General features: G+C 44.9%; 1 protein-coding gene across 1 annotated transcript in view; it reads right to left on the bottom strand.

Annotated features, from left to right (window-relative positions):
- The window catches only part of LOC142294903 (calpain-2 catalytic subunit-like), a 62,709-nt gene extending 46,978 nt beyond the window's left edge, over positions 1–15,731 (bottom strand). Inside the window, exons 1-2 of the mRNA XM_075337967.1 lie at positions 15,471–15,731; positions 1,039–1,108 (exon numbers count right to left, since the gene is read on the bottom strand). Coding sequence (XP_075194082.1) covers positions 1,039–1,108; positions 15,471–15,698 — 298 coding nt within the window. The 5' untranslated portion in view covers positions 15,699–15,731. The remainder of the gene's footprint in view (positions 1–1,038; positions 1,109–15,470) is intronic.
- Between the last annotated feature and the right edge of the window lie 10,517 nt (positions 15,732–26,248).

Genomic DNA, 26,248 nt, shown 5'->3' with positions numbered 1-26,248 from the left:
TTTCAATTTGACCCCACCGACATCGCACCTGTGATGTCGTAGTGTGCAAAGCCCGCCAAAGAGACAGGGAAATAAACAGACAGGGATAGACAGGGAAAGATATAGAGATACAGACAGGGAAAGAGGTAAAGAGGGATACAGACAGGGAAAGAGGTAAAGAGGGATACAGACAGGGAAAGAGATAAAGAGGGATACAGACAGGGAAAGAAACAGATAGATAGGGAAAGAGCCAAACAGACAGGGACATACAGACAAAGAGATAAAGACAGGGAAAGAGAAAGACAGACAGACAAAGATATAGACAGGGAGACAGTGAGAGAGACAGACAGAGACAGAGACCATTACTATCCCGGGCAACGCCGGATACTACAGCTAGTTAAAGATAACAGTACATACTATATAATGCTAACAAAAGGTGGTGTGCAATATAAAATAGGAATCTAATAATATAAACATCCCATGTTAAAATAAGAGCAATACAAGTTTACACACCTACATCACGACATCAGTGCAAATAAGTAAAGAAGACCAAGTAAGAAGTGAATAATAGATAATACCAAACATCAAAGTATATGACAATTTAGGGAAAGTGAGATAAACATTCATTATTAAACAGAAAAACACTAAAAGCTGGGACATGGGCTGGGAATTGTAGTACGAATATAAACAGACATGGTGATAAGGATACCGAACAACAAATGTTCAAATGAAAAACATAAAGCAATATTGAATAAAAAAGAATGAGATCATTGAAATGATTACATTGATCTAAAATGCTGGGGGTTGCGGTACTACATAGACGATCATGGAATGTAACCATCGTTATTCTCATTATAGACTCATTGTGATTGATGGTGGTCACAGCGGTGGATGGTTCATTGGTTCATGGTCAGGTGGGACCATGTTTTGGCTTCAGTGACAAGGAAGTGACAGGGAAAGGGATCGGCCGCATACGTGTGTATATTTTTGCCCAATATATCTTATATCTCAATTACATCTTGAATTTTTCATATTTAATAGAATTTTAGTTCCACTCACCTAAGTACTGCTGACAGACATCATCAAGCTCTGTCCCTCCAACAATAAACTTGGGATCCTTCACTAAGTCCTGCAAAATTAAACATTTATTAATTAATTTATTAATTAATTAATTTATTTATTTAACCAAGTGACTATATTTTTCTCAAGATACATCTTAGAATGATTGCTAAATACAGCCAATAACACTTGATCACCAGTGGTGAGTGAGCGTGCTCAGCACTGTTTGGTACTTGATAGAGCACCGGGCTTCTTGAAACACTCGATACTCGAGTATTCTTGTAGTCGAGCACCATGCTCGAGTCTCCACCCTGCATCATGTTTCATGCCATTTTTCAACCTCTAAGTATGCGGGGATTTCCTCGTTGTTAGGTGGCTCGAGCGCCTCCGGACCCGGGGGTCACTTCGCTCTGAAAGAGTGCTGGCGTTACTTAGGGGGGTTAGGGGGTTTGAGTTTGTGACGCCACCAACGGGACGTGGTGAAAGTGTAGACACTACCGCTGCAGTTACGGGGCACCCGGGGGAGATGGTTATGCAGCAAGATGTTAACCCCTCCGTGGGCAGGAATGGTGGCCCCGGGACCCGTCTAGGGAGAGTAGCTGGGTGGTGCAGGGTGGTGTGCTGCCGGATGGCACAATTGTACTCACAGTTATTGACACACATAAGTCTCTGGTAAACAAAGTTGATGGTGGTCGGTGCCCGCAGCTGGCTGCGTCTGGTCTCCCACCCGGTTTGGTGGTCCTGGCCTTTTTCCTGCACCGTGTTGTGAATGTGTAGACTGCCTGTGCTTCAGCAACGGGAGTCCGCTCCCCGGCTTGGTGTACGTCGGAGGAGCCCGTTTGTCCGCAGACGCTGGCCAATGGGATCTCTCTGCCTGTGCGGTGGCTTTCTATCCCCCTCGGTGAGCTGTTGTCTTCAGTCGGGACTTGGTACGGGAAAGGACCTATAGTCCAAACCTCAATCAGTAAATTCGACTCGGTCCAGTGGCTTCTGGGCCTCGTTCAGGGTCTGAGTACCCCCCTTGTGCTCCGGTTTCCGAGTCGGTTTCCTGGGTCGGTACCAGCGGGCCACTACCCTGTACCGGTCCATCACGGTTCCACCGAGCTGTCTTCCTGGCTCCTGCAGGCTAGACCACCATCTGCCTCCTAGCCAAGGTACCAGGGCTACGACCCTGGCACCTGTCAGTGTTACCGCTGCAGACCTGTCACCATAGGCCTGCCGCACTTCTCTCCTCTCACTCAACTCTACTCAACTCTACTCAACTGAACTGACTTTCCCCTGCTTCAGGCCTTCTGGACTCCTTAGTGGGCGTGCCAACCGCCTGGCTTCGCTCCCTGGTGTCACCATCCAGCTCAGAGAGAGGTAGCTAGGGTTTAAAGGTTGGCTGATGTTACCTTTTTAGGGGACAGGTGTTGTGCGGGGCCTATCTGTGACTACCTGGCTAGTCCAGGGCGTCACACTGTACCTGTGCGCTGCTGTCATTACTATGATTGGTCAGCCCGCATAGCATCATCGGATCTATATAAGTGATGCACGCTTACCGTGCTACATCTGGAAATAGTATAGGCAGAGGATCTGCTGGAGAAGGGACTGTGTATTATAGCGTGACAGTACCTCTGGTGCAACATTAAACCAACAGTCTTTTTCAGGCTAATTGAAATCTATTCTATTTTATACTAATACCGCTTTTAGCTGCATTTAGTATAGGGCAAGCTGCTGGAGTAGGGATAGTGTATTACTGGCTTTTAGGCCCCCTTCACACACACATGAAAAAAAACAAACCGTTTTTTCATGGACGTATTAAAGGGGTGGTTTGCTCCCCGTGTGCCTTGTTTGTGGCACATGCGTGTTCTCCGTGTGTTATACGTAATAACACAAGGAGAACGGAAAGTCCCGCCTTACCTGATTCTTCCGGAGCGGTCTAGGGTGCTGAATGACAGTTTCCGGCACAGACCACGCCCCGCTGACGCTGCTTCCGGCCCCCAGTGAAGAAGATGCGTTGTTCAAATTCACTGGGGGTCGGATGCAGGTGACAGCCATGGCAGAGACTGCAGGGCTGGTGGAGGTATGTGTTTTTTTATTTTTACAATGCCATGTGTGTTTCTCCGGTGCATGTCCCGTGGGACCACATCCACACTACATCCGTGTGGTACGGGTGTGGGCCGCGTGACACCCGTGCTGCCGGAGAAAAATGGAAATGCCACCATATGGAGCACACAGGCTCACGTCTGCTCCACACGGAGGCACGGGCCAATGGCTGAACACGTGCGTGCACATAAACCCATTGATTTTAATGGGTATACGTGTGCCCGGGTCTCCGGTACATGCGGGAACGGACCTAGCACGTACCGGAGGCACGTGCGTGTGAAGGGGGCCTTAGGCAGGGATTCTAACCTTACATACCATGCTGCTAATACCTAAAAATCTATTATATTCCCTAATAATACCGCTCTTATCTGTATTTAGTGTAGCGCAAGCTGCTGGAGTGGGGATGGTGTACTAGCGGTCTGTAGACAGGGATTCTAGTCTTACAAACCATGCTGCTGATACCTAAAATATCTAATCTATTCTCTAATAATACTGTTCTGAGCTGCAAATATTGTCAACTGACCTTCTTGAGTAGGGATATTGTATTACAGGCCTGCAGGCAGGGATTCTAGCCTTATAAATCGTGCTGTTGATACCTAAAAAAATATATTCTATTATCTAATATTACCGATGTTAGCAGTATTTAGTGTAGGGCAAGCTGCTGTAGTAGGGATATGCTATGGTGACCGAGGGGTGGCAAGCATCCAGGAGTGGACCCATTGGGCAATACACCGGACTCCCCAAGGAGCAACCAGTAGCAAACCCCTATACAGGTACTTTCTGGCACAGCAACTTGGGGCCTAAATGCACGAACCAGCGGTGATTGGCTCCAAGGACTGGTATAGTCTCTCAATGTCCAATGTTGGTGTGCTCGGATGTGGCAGCATGGTGATAGCAACTCGGACTTGACAGCACGGAGGAGATGGCTCTGACGTGACGGTACAGAGGTGGTAACTAAAGGAGGCTTTAAAGGGGGCTTTACACACTCGTCCTCGTGAAAGCACCCGCCCCCATCGTTTGTGCGTCACGGGCAAATCGCTGCCCGTGGCGCACAATATCGCTAACACCCGTTACACGTACTTACCTTCCTAGCGACGTCGCTGTGGTTGGCGAACAACCTTTTCGTTAAGGGGGAGGTTCGTGCGCCATCACAGGGACATCATACAGCGGACGACCAATAGAAGCGGAGGGGCAGAGAGGAGCCGCATTAACAACACGCCCACCTCGTTGCCATAGGACGCAGGTAAGCTGTTGTTGGTCGCTCCCGAGGGGGTCACACGTAGCGATGTGTGCTGCCTCAGGAACGACGAACAACCTACGTCCACAACAACCAACGAGATTTTGAAAATGAACGACGTGTCAACGATCAACAATTAGGTGAGCATTTTTGATCGTTAACCGACGTTCCTACCTGTCACACGCAACGACGTCGCTAATGACGCCGGATGTGCTTCACAAAATTCGTGACCCTCGACGACATATCGTTAGAGATATCGTTGCATGTAACAGGGCCTTTATATGTGGCAGCACGGAGGTGGTAACTCAAACATGGCAGCACGGAGGTAATGATTGAGACGTGGGAGCATGGAGGTGGTACGGAGAAGGCTCAAGGATGAGACAGAGATTAGGCACATGAGACTGATACCAGGACACAATAGCGGGACTAGACACAGTAGCATACAGGGACCTGATAAATAGCAATGAACTAATAGGCAACATTGCTCAGGTGCCTCCTGTAAGGGGAGGCGGACCTAAATACCTTTAAGGTAACAGGTGACCTCACGGATAGCTTCCGGGCAATGGGACACTAGCCCTTTAAGATAAAGGCAGTGGCCTACGGTCACTCACAGAAGTACTGTCTGGAAGCAGGAAGAGGCTGCAGAAGACCCTGGGGCAGGAGAGAAGCGAATTGAACCGCAAGGCAAGTGAGAGGGAGGACGCCCCGCTGGAGCCTGAGAGCGGGAGCGTGCGGGGATACCGTGCTGGGACCAAGCAGGTGAGAGGGAGGGCACCCCTGCCAGAGGCTGGGAGCGTGACCGTTTGGGGATATCGCACTGGGGCTGGGATCGGGCGCTACAGGATAGTGTAGTAGAGGCCTGTAGGTAGGGATTCAAGCCTTACAAACCATTCTGCTGATGTCTTCAAAATCTATTCTATTCTCTAATAATACTGCTCTTAGCTGCATTTAGTGTTGGCTGAGCTTCTGGAGTAGCGATTGTGTATTAGAGGCCTCTAGGCAGGGATTACAGCCTTACAGATCATGCTGCTGATACTTCAAACATCTATTCTATTCTCTAATAATACCGCTCTTAGCTGCATACATAATTTAAAATGTGCAAGGCCTGCAGTAAGGGACGTAGAAGTAGACATCTTGTTGATGGTGGTGCACTCTGAGGCTGTGAGCTAGGGCAAATTGGGTCTGCTCCGGAAGCACAGCAAAAACTATGATCATCTGTACGTAGCTTCCTGCCTCACTATGCATGGGGGTGCAGAACACTTCCAGTCTGTTTACCAGCACCACCCTGTCTTTCACACAGTCCAGTCTGACTGGTCAAGAGTAGAGATGAGTGAACCTTCCAAGAATCGGATTGGTTCAAAATTGCCGAACCTGCCTGAGTTCATCGAACAGATCGCTGATTTGATCGCCGATCCTAGCCGAATGGACAGATCGCTGATCTGATCGCCGATCCTAGCCGAATCGATTAAATTCAATGGAATGCAAAAGAGGCATAGATAACACATTTAGGGGGGTCCCAAAAGCTGCCAAAACAGCTCAAACCATTTGACAGTGGAGTCACACTGTTGTGGTACAACTATTAACTTTTTAGACTATTAACATTAGAAATATTGGATGAGTGACAGGAGTAGGCTTGTTGCTCTGAGATCCCTGCCACTGAAGACATGACACAACTTAGGGGTACTTTGCACGTTGCGACATCGCACGTGCGATGTCGATAGGGTCAAATCGAAAGTGACGCACATCCGTCATCACTGTCGACATCGCAGTATGTGAATCCTTTTTGATAGATTAACGAGCGCAAAAGCGTCGTTATCGTATCATCGGTGTAGGGTCCGACATTTCCATAATGCCGCTGCAGCGACAGGTACGATGTTGTTCCTCATTCCTGCGGCAGCATACATCGCTGTATATGAAGTCGCAGGAGCGAGGAACATCTCCTACCTGTGTCCCGGCCGGCTATGCGGAAGGAAGGAGGTGGGCGGGATGTTTACGTCCCGCTCATCTCCGCCCCTCCGCTTCTATTGGCCGCCTGCCGTGTGACATCGCTATGACGCCGCACGACCCGCCCCCTTAATAAGGAGGCGGTTTGCCGGCCAGAGCAGTGTCGCAGGACAGGTGAGTGCATGTGAAGCTGGCGTCGCGATAATGTTCGCTATGCCAGCCATCACAAGATAATATACCTGCGACGGGGACTATCGCTGCAGCGTCGGTAACAATTTGTCGCAGCGTGCAAAATACCCCTTAGAGACCCATCTTGGAGTCTCCAGATTTGAAAAAAAAAAATATGGACAGACAGCAGGACAGTGGCATCAATTTCCCCACAGTATCGTTAGTGTCTTTGGACAGCAGTCAGCCATGGGACTTACACCACACAGGGTCTTGCCCAGCATTTACAGCTTTAAAATCAAGAGGTGGCTGGATGGATGAGTGACAGCAGTAGTCCTTTTGCTCTGAGATCCCTGCCACTACAGACATGACAAAACTTGGAGACCCAGACATGGTTCTTGACCACACAGGGTCTGGCCCAGTATTTACAGCTTTCAAATCAAGGGGTGAATGAGTGACATGAGTGGGCCGGCTGCTCTGAGATCTATGCCACTAGAGACACGACAAAACTTGCAGACCTATCTTGGAGTCTCCACAGTTCCAAAAAATTATGGGCAGACACCAGGACAGTGACATCAATTACCCATAGTGTCTTTGAACAGCAGTCAGCCATGGGCCATGCACCACACAGGGTGAAGCCCAACATTTTCATTTTTCAAATAAAGGGGTAGGTGGATGAGTGACAGGTGTAGGCTACTTGCTCTGAGATGCCTGCCACTAGAGACAGCACACAACTTGGAGACGCAACTAGGAGTCTCCATATTTCCAAAATTGCAGAGCAGACAGCATGACAGTTTCATGAATTGCCCCAGAGTACCCATAGAGTCTTTTGACAGCAGTGTGGCATGAGCCATGCAACACACAGGGTTTGGTGCAGCATTTTCATTTTTTAAATGAAGAAGTAGATGGATGAGTGACAGGTGTAGGCATCTTGCCCTGAGACCTCTGCCACTACAGACAAAACACAACTTGGAGACCCAACTAAGAATCTCAATATTTAAAAAAAATTCAGGGCGAACACCAGGACAATTTAATCAATTGCCCAGAGTACCCATAGAGTCTTTTGATAGTAGTGTGGCATGGGCCTTGCACCACAGAGGGACTGGCCCAGCATTTACAGCATTCAAATAAAGAGGTGATGAGTGTAGGCCTTGTTCTCTGAGACCCCTGTCACTACAGGCAACACACAACAAGGTGACACAGATAAGAGTCTCCATTTAAAAAAAAAAAAATAGGCTTGTCGTCACTCAGGAGGATGCAAAAGGAGGAGGAATAATAGGTGCTTCATACAGAACAAAAAGACAAGGTGTAAAAGTAATAGCGGTGGACATGACGCGCCCACAGGGTCTTGGGGGTTACTCGTCACCAGGTCCGTGTAGGTTAGGGATGTCATAGCGGCCTAGCCCGGTTTCGTGACCCTGTCGGGGTCAATAAAGATGGGGATGGGGATGATGGGAGTAGTAGTTGTTCGTGATGCCACCTGTGGTATGCGGCCAGGTATTAGCCGCCACTGCGGGAGGTTGGTCTCTGGGGCTGATGGTGTGGCGCAGCAAAGTTGATGTAGCTCTCCACAGGTAGAGTTTGGCCCCAGGGCGTTATGATGGGTGCAGTAGTAGCCGATGGCGCCGGAGCGTGGGGGCGAGGGTGACGGCAATGGGACGACACAGTGGCTGCGGTTAGAGTCTTTACTCACAGAGCTGTCTCCTCCTTTGTAGTGCCAGGGTCTGCTGCTATCGGCTCCAGCCGTTCACAGGTAGTTCGGAGGTCACAGCCGGTGTTCTTTCTGTCCTTTCTCTGGTATTCCCTCCACCCCAGGTCCTCCCAGGTCCTGGGTCATGGAACAGGCAGAGGGTGCTCGCTGCACTCACCGCAAACCCTGGGATCCCCTTTCTTCCTAAGAACCCGGTCCGAGCCTCCAGCTCCTGGCCTCGGGTCCCTTGCTGTGCTCCTATTGTCTCCTGTTGCCTGGACCGAGGTTCCGACTAGACTGCATAAGTGTAATGAAACCAAGAAAAAAGAGTCTTTCATTTTGCCAAATAGCAACAATACCCACACAAGCCATATCATGAAAATACCTTTTGGTATGTCTGTCGTTCCTCAGTAGAGACTGGTTCTCCTGAATGAATGCCTGGGACACGTGGGGTTTTCCCCTCCAGCACTATTCCCTTGGTCCTGTAATTATTTATGTATGCCTACAATCGATTCCCCTACAGCATTTATAATAAAATATTTATATTTTCATGATATGGCTTGTGTGGGTATTGTTGCTATTTGGCAAAATGAAAGACTCTTTTTTCTTGGTTTCATTCATTGTTAGAGTTGTTGCCATTTTAATTATTAAGTGGCCCTCTTTTGATTTATTGCATAAGTGTAATGTTGCTCCTACTTTCCCAGTGCTGCCCCGCCTCCTGGGAGGCTGAACTAGTGGTCAGGAGGTCCCATTCCTTGTGATGGCCACCTTCTTCACCTACCCTACCCCAGTCCCAGTGGCTGGCAACTAAGCTGTGTGTTTAATGAATTGTGATAAACACCTGTGAATAACCTCCTCCTTACCCAGGATGAATACTGCACCTCGACTGAGGCGCAGTACCCTGTGGTGCCTGAAACCACAGGGGCGCCACAGACACACCACTTGATTGTTGCACCACCAATGCATTTGTTATTAACATCAGCAGCAGTAGCAACAGAAGCAATAGTGCAATATCAACGAAACACACTGAAAAGTACAGCATTGCCTGTTCTGCACAGGCTGCAACTGGGGTGGAAAAGTCATTAGAGATCCAAGACTTGTTTATCTTGATGAAAGTTAGGCAGTTTACATTTTCAGGGGACAGCTGGATGTGCTTATCTGTCAGGACACCATCAGCAGCATTAAAGACACATTCTGAGAGAATGCTGGCTGCCGAGCATGACAAAACCTCCAAGGCGTGACTGGTGAGCTTAGGTCACTTTTCCATTTTTGAAGACCAAAATGCAAAAGGTTCCGACCCATCCCTGATGGCATTGACATTGAGCTTGAGATATTCCTGCACCATCATCTCTAGTCATTCACTATGTGTCAGACTTGTTCTCTGTTCTGCTGGAACCCCATTGAAAACCTCTGGAATGTAATCAAGAGGAAGATGGATAGTCACAAGCCATCAAACAAAGAAGAACTGCTTACATCTTTGCACCAGGAGTAGCATAAGGTCACCCAAAAGCAGTGTGACAGACTGGTGGAAAGCAGCCAAGACACATGATAGCTGTGATTAAAAATCATGGTTATTCCACAAAATATTGATTTCTGAATCACTGCTGAGGTGTTATGGAAGCCCCTGTTGCTTTGATAGCCACCTTCAGCTCGTCTGCATTGTTGGCTCTGGTGTCTATCATAGATTCTCTATGGGGTTTTGGTCAGGCGACTTTGCTGGCCAATCAAGCACAGTGATACTGTGGTTAGTAAACCAGGTATTGGTATTTTTTGCAGTGTGGACAGGGGCCAAGTCCTGCTGGAAAATTAAATTTCCATCTCCAAAAAGCTTGTCGGCAGAGGGAAGCATGAAGTGCTCTAAAATTTCCTGATAGACGGCTGCGCTGACTATGGTCTTGATAAAACACTGTGGACCAACACCAGCAGATGACATGGCTCCAAACCATCACTGATTGTGGAGACTTCACACTAGACATCCAGCAGCTTGTATTGTGGCCTCTCCACTCTTCCTCCAGACTCTGGGACCGCGATTTCTAAATGAAATGCAAAATTTATTTTTATCTGAAAACATCACCTTGGACACTGAGCAGCAGTCCAGTTCTTTTTCTCCTTGGCCCAGGTAAGACACTTCTAGCGTTGTCTATTGGTCATGATTGGCTTGATACAAGGAATGTGACACTTGTAGCCCATGTCCAGGATATGTGCCGCCCCCACACCACGCTCCCCCATGCTTGGATCCGTATCTGCGGTATGGCTCGAGGGGCCTCCGAACCCAGGGGTCTCGCGGACACTTCGAATAAAAACGGGGGTTGGTTGTATGTGGGATTTTCTATACAGTCTGTGATGCCATCCACGGTGTATGGTAAGATGGGGTACCACCGCTGCTAATTGGGAGCACCTGGGGCATTGGGATAGCAGCTAGTTGTTTTAACCCTCCATGGGTAGGGATGGATGCCCCGGGGCCCAGTGTCCCTGTGCTGAGGATGGTGGCAGCGGTGCCGGCGTGCCCGGTCGGACCGGGCGATGTTAGTGCACTCACAATCAAAGAAATCACACAAGTCCAGTGGTAAACCAAGGTGCCAGTGGCCGGCCACCGTGGCTGGGTGTATTCTGGTCCCTCACCCGGGGTGATGTTCTGTGTCACTTTCCTCTGCACGGTTTAGTTCTCTTTGGACTTCACGGTATGGAACACGAGAGTCCGCTCCCAAAACTACGGGTGGAAGCCTTGCCCGCAGACGCTGACCCTTGGGATCTAAAGGGGCCTGGCGGATGCCATATCACCCGCGGTGGTCTGCTGGTCTGCTTTTGGGACTTTGGGTAGGACAGGACCTGTAATCCTGTCCTCAACTGGTTAATTAACAAAACCAGTGGTTCCGGTTCTTGCTTCAGGGTCCAGGTACCCCCTCTGTGCACGGTTTCCAGGTCGGTTCTCCTGTGTCGGTACCGGTGGGCTCCTTTCCCGGTCCACCTCGGATCTCCGGTAGCCGTCTTCCCATCTCCTGTCAGACACAGACCACCATCTGCCACCTAGCCAGTACGCCAGGGCTCCAACCCCGACGCCTTTCCTCTCTGGCTTCCACTCCAACTCTGAACTTCAACTGTCACCTTTTAACTCCACTTTCAACTTGAACTGCACTTTTCCCGCCCCTGGATCCTCTAGACCCCTTGGTGGGTGTTTCCCTTACGCCTGGTCCCTCCCACTGGTGTGCCTTTCCTACCCTTGGGGAGGTGACTAGGGTTTTGTCGGCTCGGTGTAACCCTGTGAGGGATGGTGTTATGTGGGGGCCTACTTGTGTGTGACCACCTGGCACCAGGGCATCACAAATACGTCTGTGTGTGGTGGCTCTTGAAGCACTGACTCCAGCAGCAGTTCATTTCTTGTGAATCTCCAACAAATTTTTGAATGGCCTTTTCTTAACAATCCTATCAAGGCTGTGCTTATCCCGGTTGCTTGTGCACCTTTTTCTACCATACTTTTTTCATCCACTCAACTTTTCATTGATATGCTTGGATACAGCACTCGGTGAACAGCCAACTTCTTTAGCAATGACCTTTTGTGCCTTAACCTCCATGTGGAGTGTGTCAATGACTGCTTTCTGGACATCTGTCAAGTCAGCAGTCTTCCCCATGATTGTGTAGCCTACTGAACCAAACTAAGGGACCATTTTAAATGCTTTGGAAGCCTTTGCAGGTATTTTGTGGTAATTATTTTAATTTTCTGAGATAATGACTTTTGGGTTTTCATTGGCTGTAAACCATAATCTTCAACATTAACAGAAATAAACACTTGAAATAGATCCCCCTGTGTGTAATGACTCTATATATATATATATATATAAATAGATCCCTCTGTGTGTAATGACTCTATATATAATATATATAAATAGATCCCTCTGTGTGTAATGACTCTATATATAATATATATAAATAGATCCCTCTGTGTGTAATGACTCTATATAATATATAGAGATAGATCCCTCTGCGTGTAATAACTCTATATAATATATAGGAATAGATCACTCTGTGTGTAATGACTCTATATAACATATAGAAATAGATCCCTCTGTGTGTACTGACTCTATATAAAATGTGCATTTCCCTTTTTGCATTGAATTACTGAAATAACTTAACTTTTTGATAATATTCAAATTTATTGAGATGCACCCGTATCTGTGTTTTGTTTTTTAAAATATTCCCGAAGCAGTAATACAATAGTTTCCTTATTCAATGTTAGTACTTTAAAGTGCAGCTGTATTGTATTATTGAGGTCTCTTCCAACTCTACCATTCTACCAGTTTATAATTCTATAATGGAACTCTTCAAGTGGAAACCGGATAAGCATATAGCTGGGATGATTTAGGAAAGTCTGCACTCGCAGGGGGTTGAACCCGATGGCCCTTGAGGTCCCTTCCAACTCTACCATTCTATGATTCTATGTATTTTTATAGTTGAATACCAGCTCCAACATGCTCATTGATATTCTGGTCAGCCTCCGCACATAATAACCGATGCGTATCCATACATATCTAACATCAGAACAAAACAATCACTGATCTCGGTGAGACCAGCCAGAGAAAACACTGCCAGCAGCCAGCGAGGGCGCTCAAGACAGTGAAATCCTAGGTACATTGCCCCCTGGGAAATATGCAAATCAAAAAGGTCCGTGGAGCCTCTGTTAGGAGTCTCAACACAGAAACCAGCCAGATATCCCTCCGGGAAGGGCCCAGCCAAGGGGTGACTCTTTTTAGGAGACCACCATAACCACCATATTAAGTGGCCCTTTTAGTCAATATCCAACTTTTTGACAAGTTTAAAGATATGACAAGGGAAATACCAAGGCCAGGTATCCATCCACAGACAGCTGTTTCGGGGTATTGCCCCTCATCAGTGTGGAGTAGGATTCTGGCTGGGTGGGAGCAATGCCTAGTAGACCAACAAAACATTGTCCCTTGTCGGACCTTTTTGATTTGCATATTTCCCTGGGGACAATATACCTAGGATTTCACTGTCTTGAGCGCCCTCGCTGGCTGCCGGCAGTGTTTTCTCTGGCTGGTCTCCCCGAGATCAGTGATTGTTTTGTTTTGTTGGTCTACTAGGCATTGCTCCCACCCAGCCAGAATCCTACTCCACACTGATGAGGGGCAATACCCCGAAACAGCTGTCTGTGGATGGATACCTGGCCTTGGTATTTCCCTTGTCATATCTTTAAACTTGTCAAAAAGTTGGATATTGACTAAAAGGGCCACTTAATATGGTGGTTATGGTGGTCTCCTAAAAAAAGTCATCCCTTGGCTGGGCCCTTCCCGGAGGGATATCTGGCTGGTTTCTGTGTTGAGATATCTAACATCAGAGCAGTTCTTCAAAACATTGAGCAATCAACCAAGTTGGTGAGCACTTCTGTGTCTACTGAAGAGCTTACTGCTCACATTAAAAGAGGAAGCTTAGCATGCAGAAAAGGTGGAGATGGAGGATGAAAATACACAGGGTGATATTACCCAGCCTTTTTTCATTTTCCCAGCACAGATAGGGTAATAATGAGAAGGAGGAGGCTGAGGATGAAGAGGAAAAGCAGGAGATGGTTGCCGGTGCTACAGAATGTACTATCCAGACCAGCTTCATCCCATCTGTTCAGCATGGATGGCCTGAAGAGGAGGCGCAGGAGATGGATAGTCACCCCTCTGGTGAGGGCAGTAACATCTTGTCTGTGGGGAGTCTGGCACACATTCAGACTTTACGTCCCGTTGCCTTTTCTATGATTCTCGTGATATACGCATTTTGGCCAACGACGATTACTCTTTGTGCACCCTTCTCGACCCATGCTACAAGGAGAACTTTCCATCTCTCCTTCCTATATTTTAGAAAGCTGCTAAAATCGTGCATCACCAGAAGGCTATAGTTGAAGAATTGTTGAAAAAAATCCCATCTCACCACAGAGGCTCTCTCATATTTAATATGGTGCCTATCTGTGAGCAGCCTGTTATATAGTACAAAGAGCTGAGAATGTGACTATATAGTTTTCTCTGAAAGGTCTCAGAATAGGATGTGAATTATTGATATCAGTCCTTGCTCCTTACAATGAGTCCAGTGGGCGAGACAACCCAGGAGACTAATAGGACAATACCACTTATACTGAATTTTGACCAAAAAATTATATATTGATCTTCTCAGCTCTTTTCGTGCTTTATAACATATTGCAACTAGAAAAGCCCTGACCAGGAACCTAATCTGAAACTGAAACAGCTTTAGTAAAGTCATGTGAAAGTACCCGAGAATTATTGCATTGTACCCCATACTTTGCACTGACGAGGGGCAAGCACCCCGAAACATCGTGTTTGCAAATTGGGATTCTGATCTGGCATATATCCTCAGTCATATTGCAAAGGATTGTTAAAAATCCACTTGTGACTTTTAGGATCGCTACTTCCAATAGGTGGCGCTGCGCTAGAGTTTGTCTCCTTTACTGGAGACACAATTTGCATTGTATAAGACTTTTGTTCCTGTCATCTTTTATAAAAAAATAATATTAATTTAAATATAATAAATTATTATTATATTTATTATTATTACTATTATTATTACTACTATTATTATTATATCATTTTTAAAAAATATTATTATTATCATTATTATTATCATTATTATAATGTGTTATTATTATTATTAATAATAATAATAATAATAATAATAATATACTTCTATAAACAAATATTCATATACATTATTATTTATCAGACTCTTTCCGTGGGTCTCTGCCTCTCCATCCCAGCAATAAATTGTTCATATTGAAATAGTCTTAGACGCCAGACATTGTGAAGTGGGAATACAGGCTGTGTAAGGACCTTTCTATATTGGTGGTCTATGGATAATCTCTGAAATCCACCTCTATGGGGTCACTGCTAAAATTTTTAGTTTTTTCATTTACTTGCTATGTAACCATAATTGCTGTGGTGACAGAAGCCCTATAAGTCATTTACCTATCCACATTTGTTAGCAGGGCAATTGTCCTGCTCTTACCCCCATTTAAGTTGCTTTTGCTGCTCGATAGCCCTTACTATAATCAATTTACAGCCCCGACCTTCAGGCTCTCCATTGAGTTATATTGTGTTTGTTGTTCGGTGTCAAGTTCGGCTTCCGAACCTGGTTATTTTTTCGGTCTGTGCAGGTTTGGCCAACCCGACATTCCCGGGGATTGCTCATCACTAAACATTATTCTTCATGCCATCCTTTTTAAACAAATATTAATATCAATATAATAATATATCACTATAAATGAATATTCATACATATTATTATGGAACAGATTCTTACCTTGGGTCTCTTCCACTTTCCATCTACTCCCACTATTTTTCCAGAATCTGGACCCAGCCCGTCCGTTTCTTTTCCTAGCGACGACTGATCAGGTTTAAATTGTGGATCTACAAAGTCTGTTTTAGATGCCAGGCACTGTGCCTTCAGCTTCTCATAGTCCTGACCCGCAAATTGTATTGGGTTATTGAAGGAGCCAAGACCCGCAGCCTTAGAGGCAACTCCGGACATGATGTAAAGCTGTGTGTACTGCAGAGGATGACTACAGGGACTGAACACAGAGGTATTTATACACCGTCCTATACAAAAGAAAACCCTGAGGATACGAATGACATAACATCTCAGGTGTGTGACATGAACATATGACTGACAGGGATAAAGCAGTAAAGTAAATAAGCCTTTAGGACAATTCTAAACAGCTGACAACCTGAGATTAATTTCAATGCAGCGACTTCTCAGGAAAAACGAAGCTTAAAAAGAACCTGTCTTGTTAAAAATGTTATCTGATGTCAGCAGGATTCTATAGAGCTAGATTTCCAGATTTATGTACATTATTGTGCAAGAATTTTCAATAAAACCTGTTGTGGTGCAAATTAAACCAGCAACAGGTAGAAATGATCAGCAACTAGCAAGACACCCTTATAAAGGAGCGGTTCTGCAAGTGGTGACCACAGATCATCTCTCTGTTCTCATACTTTTTGGATGTTGTTTTGGTCACTTTTGCATTTTGTCACCCTTAGAGGCATTATGAAGTGGTGTCTACAGCCCACAGAGGTTGCTCAGGTAGTTCAGCTCATCCAGGATGGAAATCAGTGCAAACTATAGCAAGAAGGTTGGTGGGCAGTGTAGTGCATAATGAAACCGCCCCAGACTGCGCAGCAAGGGGTTAACCTCCAATGCTGTTTTTGTCCAGCCCCCTCTCCCGTCCAGGCCCTGCTCTTCCTTTGTTTGGGAGGGGACACCGTCCTGGCCCCTCCCGATTTCCCAATCCCACCTATAGGGTGTAATTTCTACCTATATATTGGGGTCTGGGCTGGTGTCCGGCCTCTTCCCCTGGTATCCCAGGATCCGGAGCAGCTCTGCCTCCCTCCCTCCCTATTGTTAATGCTTGTTTTTTACTTGTTTTTCTTTTTTGGTAACAGTTTCTAAATGTTTGTACAGTGAAGTCACAGCAGCATGTGTCAACAGCATTCTGGTGAGAGAGCGGAAGTCCTTGGTCCTGTGGTAGAGTGTCCCTTCTCACCTGGAGTCAAGTTATGTTTTACAAGTTCTAAAGAGTTTGAAAAAAGTTTATAAAATATGTTTTACAAGTTTTAATGAGTTTGGAAAAGTTTGTAAAATAATAATATATCAGTAAAGCTGTGACCGATATCTGCCAACAAAATGGTGTCTGTCTTTATTTCATTAGGACGGGCCTTTATTTGGATGCAATGGTTCTTTGTTTTTGTCTCTGCAGTCTAGCTGTGTCTGTCAGCACAGTGCCCAGAGCATGGAGCAGATACCAGGAGACAGGCCACAGGCCAGTACACCAAGAGGTGTGGAAGGGGCTGTAGGAGGGAAGCAAACCAAAAGCAGGACTGGTTTGGCAGTGGGTCTGTAAATGGTGTGAGGAGACATTTCTTTGGAGGTCAGCCTAGCCCTCCATGTGCTAGCCAGAGGTACCTTGACTGTCATTAGATACTGGGATGAGAGCCTTAGGCAACAATGTGAGACCATATGCGGGTGCGGTGGACCCTGGGTTTCTTCTGATTTACGACAATGCTAGGCCTCGTATGGCTCAATTGTGTCAGCAATTCCTGCATGATGAAGACATTAATGCTATGGACTGACCTGCCTTCTCCCCAGATCCAAATCTAACCAAGCACATCCGGGACATCGGATCTTGTGCCATCCAGAAATACCACATTGCACCACAGACTGTCCAGGAGTTGACTGATGCTTCAAACCAGGTCTGGGAGAAGATCCCTCAGGAGAACATCCGCCGCCTCATTAGGAGCATGCCCAGGCATTGCAGAGAGGTCATACAGGCACGTGGAGGCCACCACACATTACTGAGCCACATTTCCTTGTCTTGAGGCATTGCCTCTGAAGTTGGATCAGCCTGCAAGAAACTTTCAACAATTGGCACAGGCTACAAATATGATTACCAAAAATGTGTCACATAATAGGGGAAACGCAATGTCTGGTGGTGACAATGCACCAACACACCCCTAAATATAATGAATGGATAAGCTGTAACCAAACCATATAAACCTATAAGAATACAGCCAATACACAAATAATTATGATAAAATTCAGGTTTTATTAATGAATACAAATATTAAAAGTGCAAAAGCACAAAGTGGCACGACAGAGGACAAAGAATTAGACACATAGGCATATATGAGTATAAAAATATTAGTCTCTCCTACAAAAAAATATATATAGATGGTAAGGAAATTTATATCTATATGTATATGTGTGGGGAAGCCCAAAATCAAAATTTATGTATAAGCCAAGTGGCAAAAAAATAGCACAATTAATTGTAAAAGAGGTGATAATAATATGGAAAATATAAAAAAAATATATATAATATTATATAAAGTGTATAAAGGGTATAAATATATAGAAAAAAAGAGGCTATTGCACAGTGAATAAAGTGCAAAGCTAGTGCAAAAACATGTAAAGAGATATATATACACTTATCAGAGAAATATGTGAATAGTAAATCCAAGTGGAATTTCCATAATCAGACGCTTGTACAAGTGCTATGAGGTAGGGCTATCCTAAACATAATATCCAATCATGAACATATACCAAGTATAGTGGAGGTAGAAAGCCGTGAATATCGGCGCATAAAGTCAAATGACAAGGAGATGGTTAGAAGGGGTTACCTGCGGTCATGTCCTGCTGCCGTGCCGACGCCAAACCAACACGTGTTTCGGCACGTGGCCTTCGTCAGGGAGGTGTGGTGTCGGACGGCAGGAGGGGGGCCCATATATACTGACATCCACCAATCGGTGTTTGAGTGCGGGATATAATTATCGGGCGCATGCAGACAGGACGGGCACGTAGCGCGCAATCATGAAGGACGTCACCCGGGAGGCGGAGCCGATGACGCGAGCGGCCGAGAACCACGTGATAACCACATGGCGATCACATGACCGGGTCCAAACACGGGACTAGAGACGCCCCCACGATGACGCGCGCCGAGCAGGCCAGCGCACGCGCACATCCCAGTGGAGATCCATATGATAGGTGAGAATAGGAAACGGGGGCAAGAACTGTAGATGAATAAGAAGAAGGACATGAATGAAGGTGAATACGTGAGTTGTATATATGAAAGTGCAATTATAAAGGTGTATGCAAAAAATATATATATACAAAATGCATATGTGTAAAAAATAATAATAAAGTGATCAGTGAAACGTAAATAGAATGTTTATACAAACATACACCTATCAAGTGCATAAACTGTGCATGTATACCTTGCATATCTATAAAGAGACATGCACATATATATATATATATATATATATATATACACACATACACATATACATACATACATATATATATACATAAACATAAAAAATATAATATATTAAATGTGAGTAATGTGAATCCTCTTCATAATTTCCCGTATTCTTCACTTTTCCCATTATCATCTCATCCTTAGGATTACATCAGTTCAGATGGAAAAGGCCAAATTAGAGTCAACATCAGATAAGCAAACCGTCAAAGGTAAGACTAGAAGATATGATAAAATAGAATTAATATATCATATATAAACACATCAGACACCACAAAAACATATAATATAAAATATAAACAATGTGACCAATATAAAATTCAATGAGGATATCAGTAAATATACAGATAAAAACACTGATGCACAGAAGGGATCAGCTCATAAGGTATATACACCATTATATTAAGAATTAAGGAAGGGGGCAAAGCTCAAAACATCATTCAACCCTTTTGGGTGTACGGTATCCAGGGTCCAAATCCATTTACACTCTTGTTGAGCCAATCTCCGCATTATATTACCCCCCCGGATTCCAGAGATGATATGATCGATACCAATTACCCTTAGTAGAGAAGCATCACAATTGTGATGCTCCTTAAAATGTCTGGGTATTTATTTCAATACGTTCAGATCAGTTTCAGTCTGTGCTAATTTAATGTCCAGAACATGCTCACGGATGCGGACTTTCATTTCCCGGCTTGTCAGGCCCACATAAATCAGTGGGCATGGGCATGTCGCATAATATGTGACTGCTTTTGTTGAGCAAGTAATATTGTGTGTGATCACATATTTCTTAGTGCCTGTAGAATCGAAAAACTCGGTCGCCGTATCCACATTCGGGCAGGCTACACATTTGCCACATGGTTTGCAACCCCATTTCGGGGGCGGGATGGAAGGGAAAAAATTCTTCTGGGCTGGTTGATAGTAACTAGACACCAGATGATCACCTAAATTCCCACTACGTCTCGCGGTCATGCTGGGGTATGATTTAATGTATTGTTTTATAATCGGATCTGTTAGGAGGATTGGCCAGAATTTTTCAAGACATTTTTTCATAGTGAACCAGTGTGAATGGTACCTGGTAATAAATCTCACCTGGTCTGTCTCTGTATGTTTCCGAGGCGTGTAAAGAAGGTCATGTCTCTTAGAGTTCTTTGCTCTTACATAGGCCGTATTGATTGATTTGTTGCTATATCCACGGTTTTGGAATCTCCGTCTCAAATCGGAGGCTTGATATTCAAAATCATCTTCTGTAGAGCAAACTCTTTTTATACGAAGAAACTGTCCCGTAGGAATGCCATTAAACATTTGGGACGGATGGGATGACTTGGCATGGAGTAGAGAATTAACTGATGTTGCCTTACGATGGATGTCGGTCTGTAGAAAATTGAATGAATCACGTTTAATCTTGACATCCAAGAATTCGATCATAGTCATGTCATACTTGTAAGTCAAACGTAAATTGAGTTGATTCGTATTCAAAGATTCAAAAAAACGTTTTAGTTCAGCGGCAGAGCCCCTCCAAATCAAAAAAATATCGTCAATGAAGCGCGTCCAGAATATGACACGCTCCATTGACACCTGAGATTCATCAGAAAAAAAGCTCCCTCTCCCACAGCCCCAGGAACAAATTTTCATAAGTTGGTGCGCAAGCCGCGCCCATTGCGGTCCCCTGGAGCTGCAGGAAGAAGGAGCCATTAAAAGTAAAAAAGTTATGATGTAATGTGAACCTCAGGAGATCAAGAATGAAGTTGCCCTGCCGCGGGTCCATATTGCTCATTCTCAGAAATACTGAGGTGGCATGTATGCCCTCCTCATGTCTGATACTCGTATATAATGCCTCCACGTCACATGTTACTAGAAGCATCCTTTCCTCCACATGCAGACCATCAATTTTTCGTAAGAAATCTGAGGTATCTTGTAAATACGATCGTAGATTTACAACCAGAGACTTGAGTTGGCTATCAATGTACTTACAGACATTGTCCGTTAAGCCACCTATTCCCGAGACGATAGGACGTCCGGGAGGATTTGTTGAATTTTTATGTACTTTAGGTAAAAAGTATAATGTGGGGATAACAGGATCCACCACAGTTAAAGCCTGTACTAGTTTCTGGTTGATAATTCCTTCCGTATATGCTTCATCCAATAAACAGTCAAGAGATTTTTTGAAAGCAGACAATGGATTAAATGTTAATCTCTTATAACAAGCAGTGTCCCTGAGCTGTCTATAGGCCTCTGTCTCATACATAGTGCGGGGCCAGATCACTATATTCCCACCCTTGTCCGCCGGTTTGAACAGTACGTCCGACAGTTTTTTTAAATTGTTATGACTCTGTCTTTCAACATTAGATAAATTGTCTCTATGTATAGCTGTAGGAATTTTCTCAAGTTCCTTAGAGACAGATTTAACAAAGACGTCAACTGTTGGGCAAACTGACAAGGGCGGGAATCTGGTAGATCTGGGGCGGATAGAGGATGGTATCTTACCCAGAGAATCAGAGACATGCTCCTCAGAAAGTTTTTCCAAAATATGAATCGATGTCCTTTCCTGGGTAGTTGGAAATTGTTCATGTATGTCTGTATTATAGAACCATTTTTTGCAGGTAAGTGATCGAGCAAATATGTTTAGGTCCTTGACCGCTGTGAAGAGATCAAACTTGTTACATGGGGAAAAAGTTAACCCCTTAGATAGGACAGAGCTATCAGATGGAGACAGAACATGATTAGAGAGATTGATTACCTTGAGATTATCATTAGTTGAATCACAGTTCCTATTTCTATTTCCCTGTGATTTATAGTTCCACTTCCTTTTGGCACCATTATTATTAGACCGAGTGGTCATGGGGTGTATTGAGCCATCTGATTGAGCACTCGGAGATACAGATGATATTGAAGCTGATCTTTCTCTCTCACCCGGTGTTATTGTTTTTTTATGCCAGCGGTACACTCGGTTACTCTGATGGTCCTGGAGATCTCTGAGCAGCTTCCTTGATTGGTTCTCTTGTATTTGCTTCTCCCACGTATCAAAGTTTGCTTCCATCTGTTGATTAAAGTTGCTAACCTGCGTAGCAGTGGCACTGGCCACCAGCAGATTAATTTGTTCATCAATGGTTTTTTCCACAGCGCCAAGGTTTTCCTTATTTAGCCCAATAAGAAGCTCAATAAATTTAAAGGACGCATGAGTACATATCTCCTCCCACTGTGAGATAAAATTTGGATCAGAAATCGGAAAGGAAGGGAAAATCTGAATGCGGAGACCCCTTGGTATCAACTTTTTTTCAAGATAGTTTTTTAGAAAGCCACCATTCCACCATAGGCGTGTCCTTCTGTGCATCAGGTTTTTTAGATTCTTCTGTAGATCGGCCACATTGTTAGATCCACCAGAATTAGTAAAATCACACTCATTATTAAAAACCTTACTAAGGTGATCAGTCCAAGAGGTTTCTCTGGACCTATAATCCATTTTATTGACAACAATATCTGTGAAATACAGAAAGACAATAATGATTACCAAAAATGTGTCACATAATAGGGGAAACGCAATGTCTGGTGGTGACAATGCACCAACACACCCCTAAATATAATGAATGGATAAGCTGTAACCAAACCATATAAACCTATAAGAATACAGCCAATACACAAATTATTATGATAAAATTCAGGTTTTATTAATGAATAAAAATATTAAAAGTGCAAAAGCACAAAGTGGCACGACAGAGGACATAGAATTAGACACATAGGCATATATGAGTATAAAAATATTAGTCTCTTCTACAAAAAAATATATATAGATAGTAAGGAAATTAATATATATATGTATATGTGTGGGGAAGCCCAAAATCAAAATTTATGTATAAGCCAAGTGGCAAAAAAAATAGCACAATTAATTGTGTAATTAATATACGGGGGAGTGTATATATATTTATATATATATATATACTGCAGGGTCCAGGGGGGGTGGGGGCAGCTCTGGAGTGGTGCTGGGGGCTGGTGAAGCTGCGGGAGAGAGCCTTTGATCTCCTGCTCCTGCTCATATAATATGCACTGCCGCTGTCCATCACCGTGGTGCTGAAACCACACCGTGGTGATGGGCTGGGGCAGCGGCGCATATTATATCTGCCTGCGCCCCCCTTTGATGTTAAATATTGCCCCCATACTGCTGCCCATAGTAAAATAAAAAAAGCTTCACTTAACTCCAGCGCTGATCTCCCGGTGTCTCTGCTGACGCTGTCATCAGGCACGCAGAGATGATATCACTCTGCTGTGCCGATCACATGACCGGCACCAAGAACCAGGAAGTGGAGGAGGCCGGAGCTCAACCACACGGAGGGAGACATGAGGAGGGACAGCGCTGAGAAAGCAAGGAAAGAGTGTTTTATTTTACTATGGGCAGCAGTATGGGGGCCATATCTAACACAGGGGAGGTGTGCCATCTATAGTGGCCATGGGCAGCAGTATGGGGGCCATATCTAACCCAGGGGAGGTGTGCCATCTATAGTGGCCATGGGCAGCAGTATGCGGGCCATATCTAACACAGGGGAGGTGTGCCATCTATAGTGGCCATGGGCAGCAGTATGGGGGCCAAATCTAACACAGGGGAGGTGTGCCATCTATAGTGGCCATGGGCAGCAGTATGGGGGCCATACCTAGCACAGGAGAGGAGTGCCATCTATAGTGGCCATGGGCAGCCCACATGGGGGCCATATCAAACACAGGGGAGGTGTGCCATCTATAGGAGACCTGGGCCAGCTGTAGGAGACGTGTGCCATCCATAAGAGACCTGTGCCAGCTGTAGGAGACGTGTGCCATCTATAGGAGACCTGTGCCAGCTGCAGGGGATGTGTACCAGCTATAGGGGACATGTGCCAGCAATAGGAGACTTGTGCCAGGCTGTCAGCAATAGGGGACGCGTGCCAGCACAGGGGGACATGTGCCATAAATAGGGGACATGTGCCAGCAATCGGGGATGTATGTCATCAATGGGGGACATGTGGCATCACTGGGGGATGTGTTCCAGCACAAGGGGGTTATATTCAATATAAGGGGGCCATATCCAGATTAAGGGGGGCTAATTTTAGGATGGGGGCTATGAGGGACATATACCCTATATGATTTGTTAAACGGACACTTTCATTATAAGATGGACCCCATTTAACATTAAAAAAAAATTCTCTTTTCCTTCACCAAATTTGGGGGTGCGTCTTATAATCAGGTGCATCTTATAAAGCGAAAAATACGATAAATAAATTTAATAAATTAAAGAATCCGACTCTGAAACCGGCAAGTTTTGTAAAAAACTAGAATTCCAAGGAGGGATTGTACATAGAGCCCAAGATGGAGAGGAAGGCATCTGACCACATTTTGTGTCAATTCTAAAATGAGTCACACTCCTACCTGGTACAGTGTATCCACTCATTGCAAGGACTACATAGAATTCCAAAGAACCATTTTACACTCAGGAGGAGACGGAGAGGAGAGATTCTGATTAAATTCAGGGACAATTTTAAAAACATTATCTGCATCCCACCAACAATCTGTTGCTACTGTTAGGTCTTTAGGAGTGTTGTCTCATGCCCCCTACCAAGTGGAACAGTAAGGTATGTCTTGTAGTAGGTCACGCCGGTTTCATCAGTGCTTGGTGAGCAAGTTAATGGTTCCAGGGGCTCAAACTCTGCCGGGGGCTATGGAATTTCAGGACTCTTAGTGGGATCCCACACACTGTGCGTCCTTTCTACATGCCGTTCAGGCCAGACATTTTTTTTAAGATCCTTTTTCTCCTGTAGACCACTTTAGGAAAAACAGGAAATACTTATGATAAGATGGGATCACCCTTTAAAACTAAACAATATGTTCTCAGAACATCTCCAATTTTATGATACGCAAAATTGCATGTAGGGTGCAGGATCCTGTCTTGCGCTAGAGGTCTGGAGAAGTGCTTCGTTGGGGTCAGTACTGTCACAAGAAATGTCTCGTTACTGTCCATCCTGCCTGACCACCAGCGACTCCATCAAATCGTTTTGGACTGTCACCCACCTATTGGTCCAATGAAGAATATGAGAAGTTGTTTCCACCACAGAGGCCATATGACTGCCCAAAAGGCCTACTGCCGGGTTCTCCTCTGACTGGATTGGCAGAATCTACCCCCTGCCCTTCAAGCTCCTTTTTTTCAACCGACCATGAGGTGGAACCTCAACACAACACTGAGCCTTCCAAGATGCTTATGGTGGCTCCAGTAAACGCATCTCAGGTTCCTCCTACAAAGATGTTTATCACCGAAGCAAACTGGAAGTAAGTTTTAGAGTGGGGTCATTCATCTAAGTTGGCTGGCCATGCTGGGCAGAAGAAGTCTGCTCTTCTCATCTTATGGCAATACTGGTGGCTATCAGTAAGGAAAGATATTGTGGACTTTGTTTCTGCTTCTCCATCTTGCACCTAGAATAAAACTCCAAAACAGCTTCCATCAGGTCACTTACTATCATTTACTATGCCTTCTGATGCCTGGCAGCACATCGCTACAGACTTTATCAGAACCCTTCTGGTGTCCTCGGTATGTTCTGTCATATGTGTAGTAGTGGACCGGTTCTCTAAAATGGTCCACTTCACTCTTATCTGATCTTCCTTCTGCTCCTGTACTCATTGAGCACTTCATTCAGCATATCTTCTGCCTTTGTGATTTAGCCTTCAACATAGTTTCTGATAGAGGCGTCCAGTTCACATTTAGATTCTGGAGGGCCAACTGCAAGCTGCTGAAAGTATCCCTGGACTTCTCTTCAGCCTACTATCCTCAGGCCAAAGGTTTAGTGGAGCGGGTCAACCAGAATTTGAAAAATTTCCTCCAGCACTTTGTCAATGCACACCACAGCTATTGTGTTAAGCTTTTATCTTGGGCTGAGTTTAACTATTAAAATCATGTAAGTGTGGCCTCTGTAAATTCTCCATTCTGTGTAATAACAGTCTGATAGTCCTTTTCCTGTGGCTACTACCTCTGGTATACCTGTGGCTGATGATCTCACCAAGCGTTTCTTCAAAATCTGAGTGGATACCAAGGCTGCTACGGATAGGTCTTCAGAAAGAATGAAAAAGCATGCATATAAGACCCCTAGATCCACCCTTGTTTCAGCCTACAGACAAGAAATGACACTCTTCCAGATATATCCATCTAAAGATGCACTCCTACAAGTTGGATGCCCAAATTATTGGTCACTTTGAGGTCCTCCAGCAGAACAATGTTGTATGTTACAAACTTAATCTTTCTTCAGCCACTTTATGT

This window comes from Anomaloglossus baeobatrachus, chromosome 3 (genome assembly GCF_048569485.1).
Source record: "Anomaloglossus baeobatrachus isolate aAnoBae1 chromosome 3, aAnoBae1.hap1, whole genome shotgun sequence".
In the NCBI taxonomy this organism is placed as follows: Eukaryota; Metazoa; Chordata; class Amphibia; order Anura; family Aromobatidae; genus Anomaloglossus; species Anomaloglossus baeobatrachus.
The sequence above is the reverse complement of the archived record's forward strand: the minus strand, read 5'-3'. Positions and strand labels throughout refer to the sequence as shown.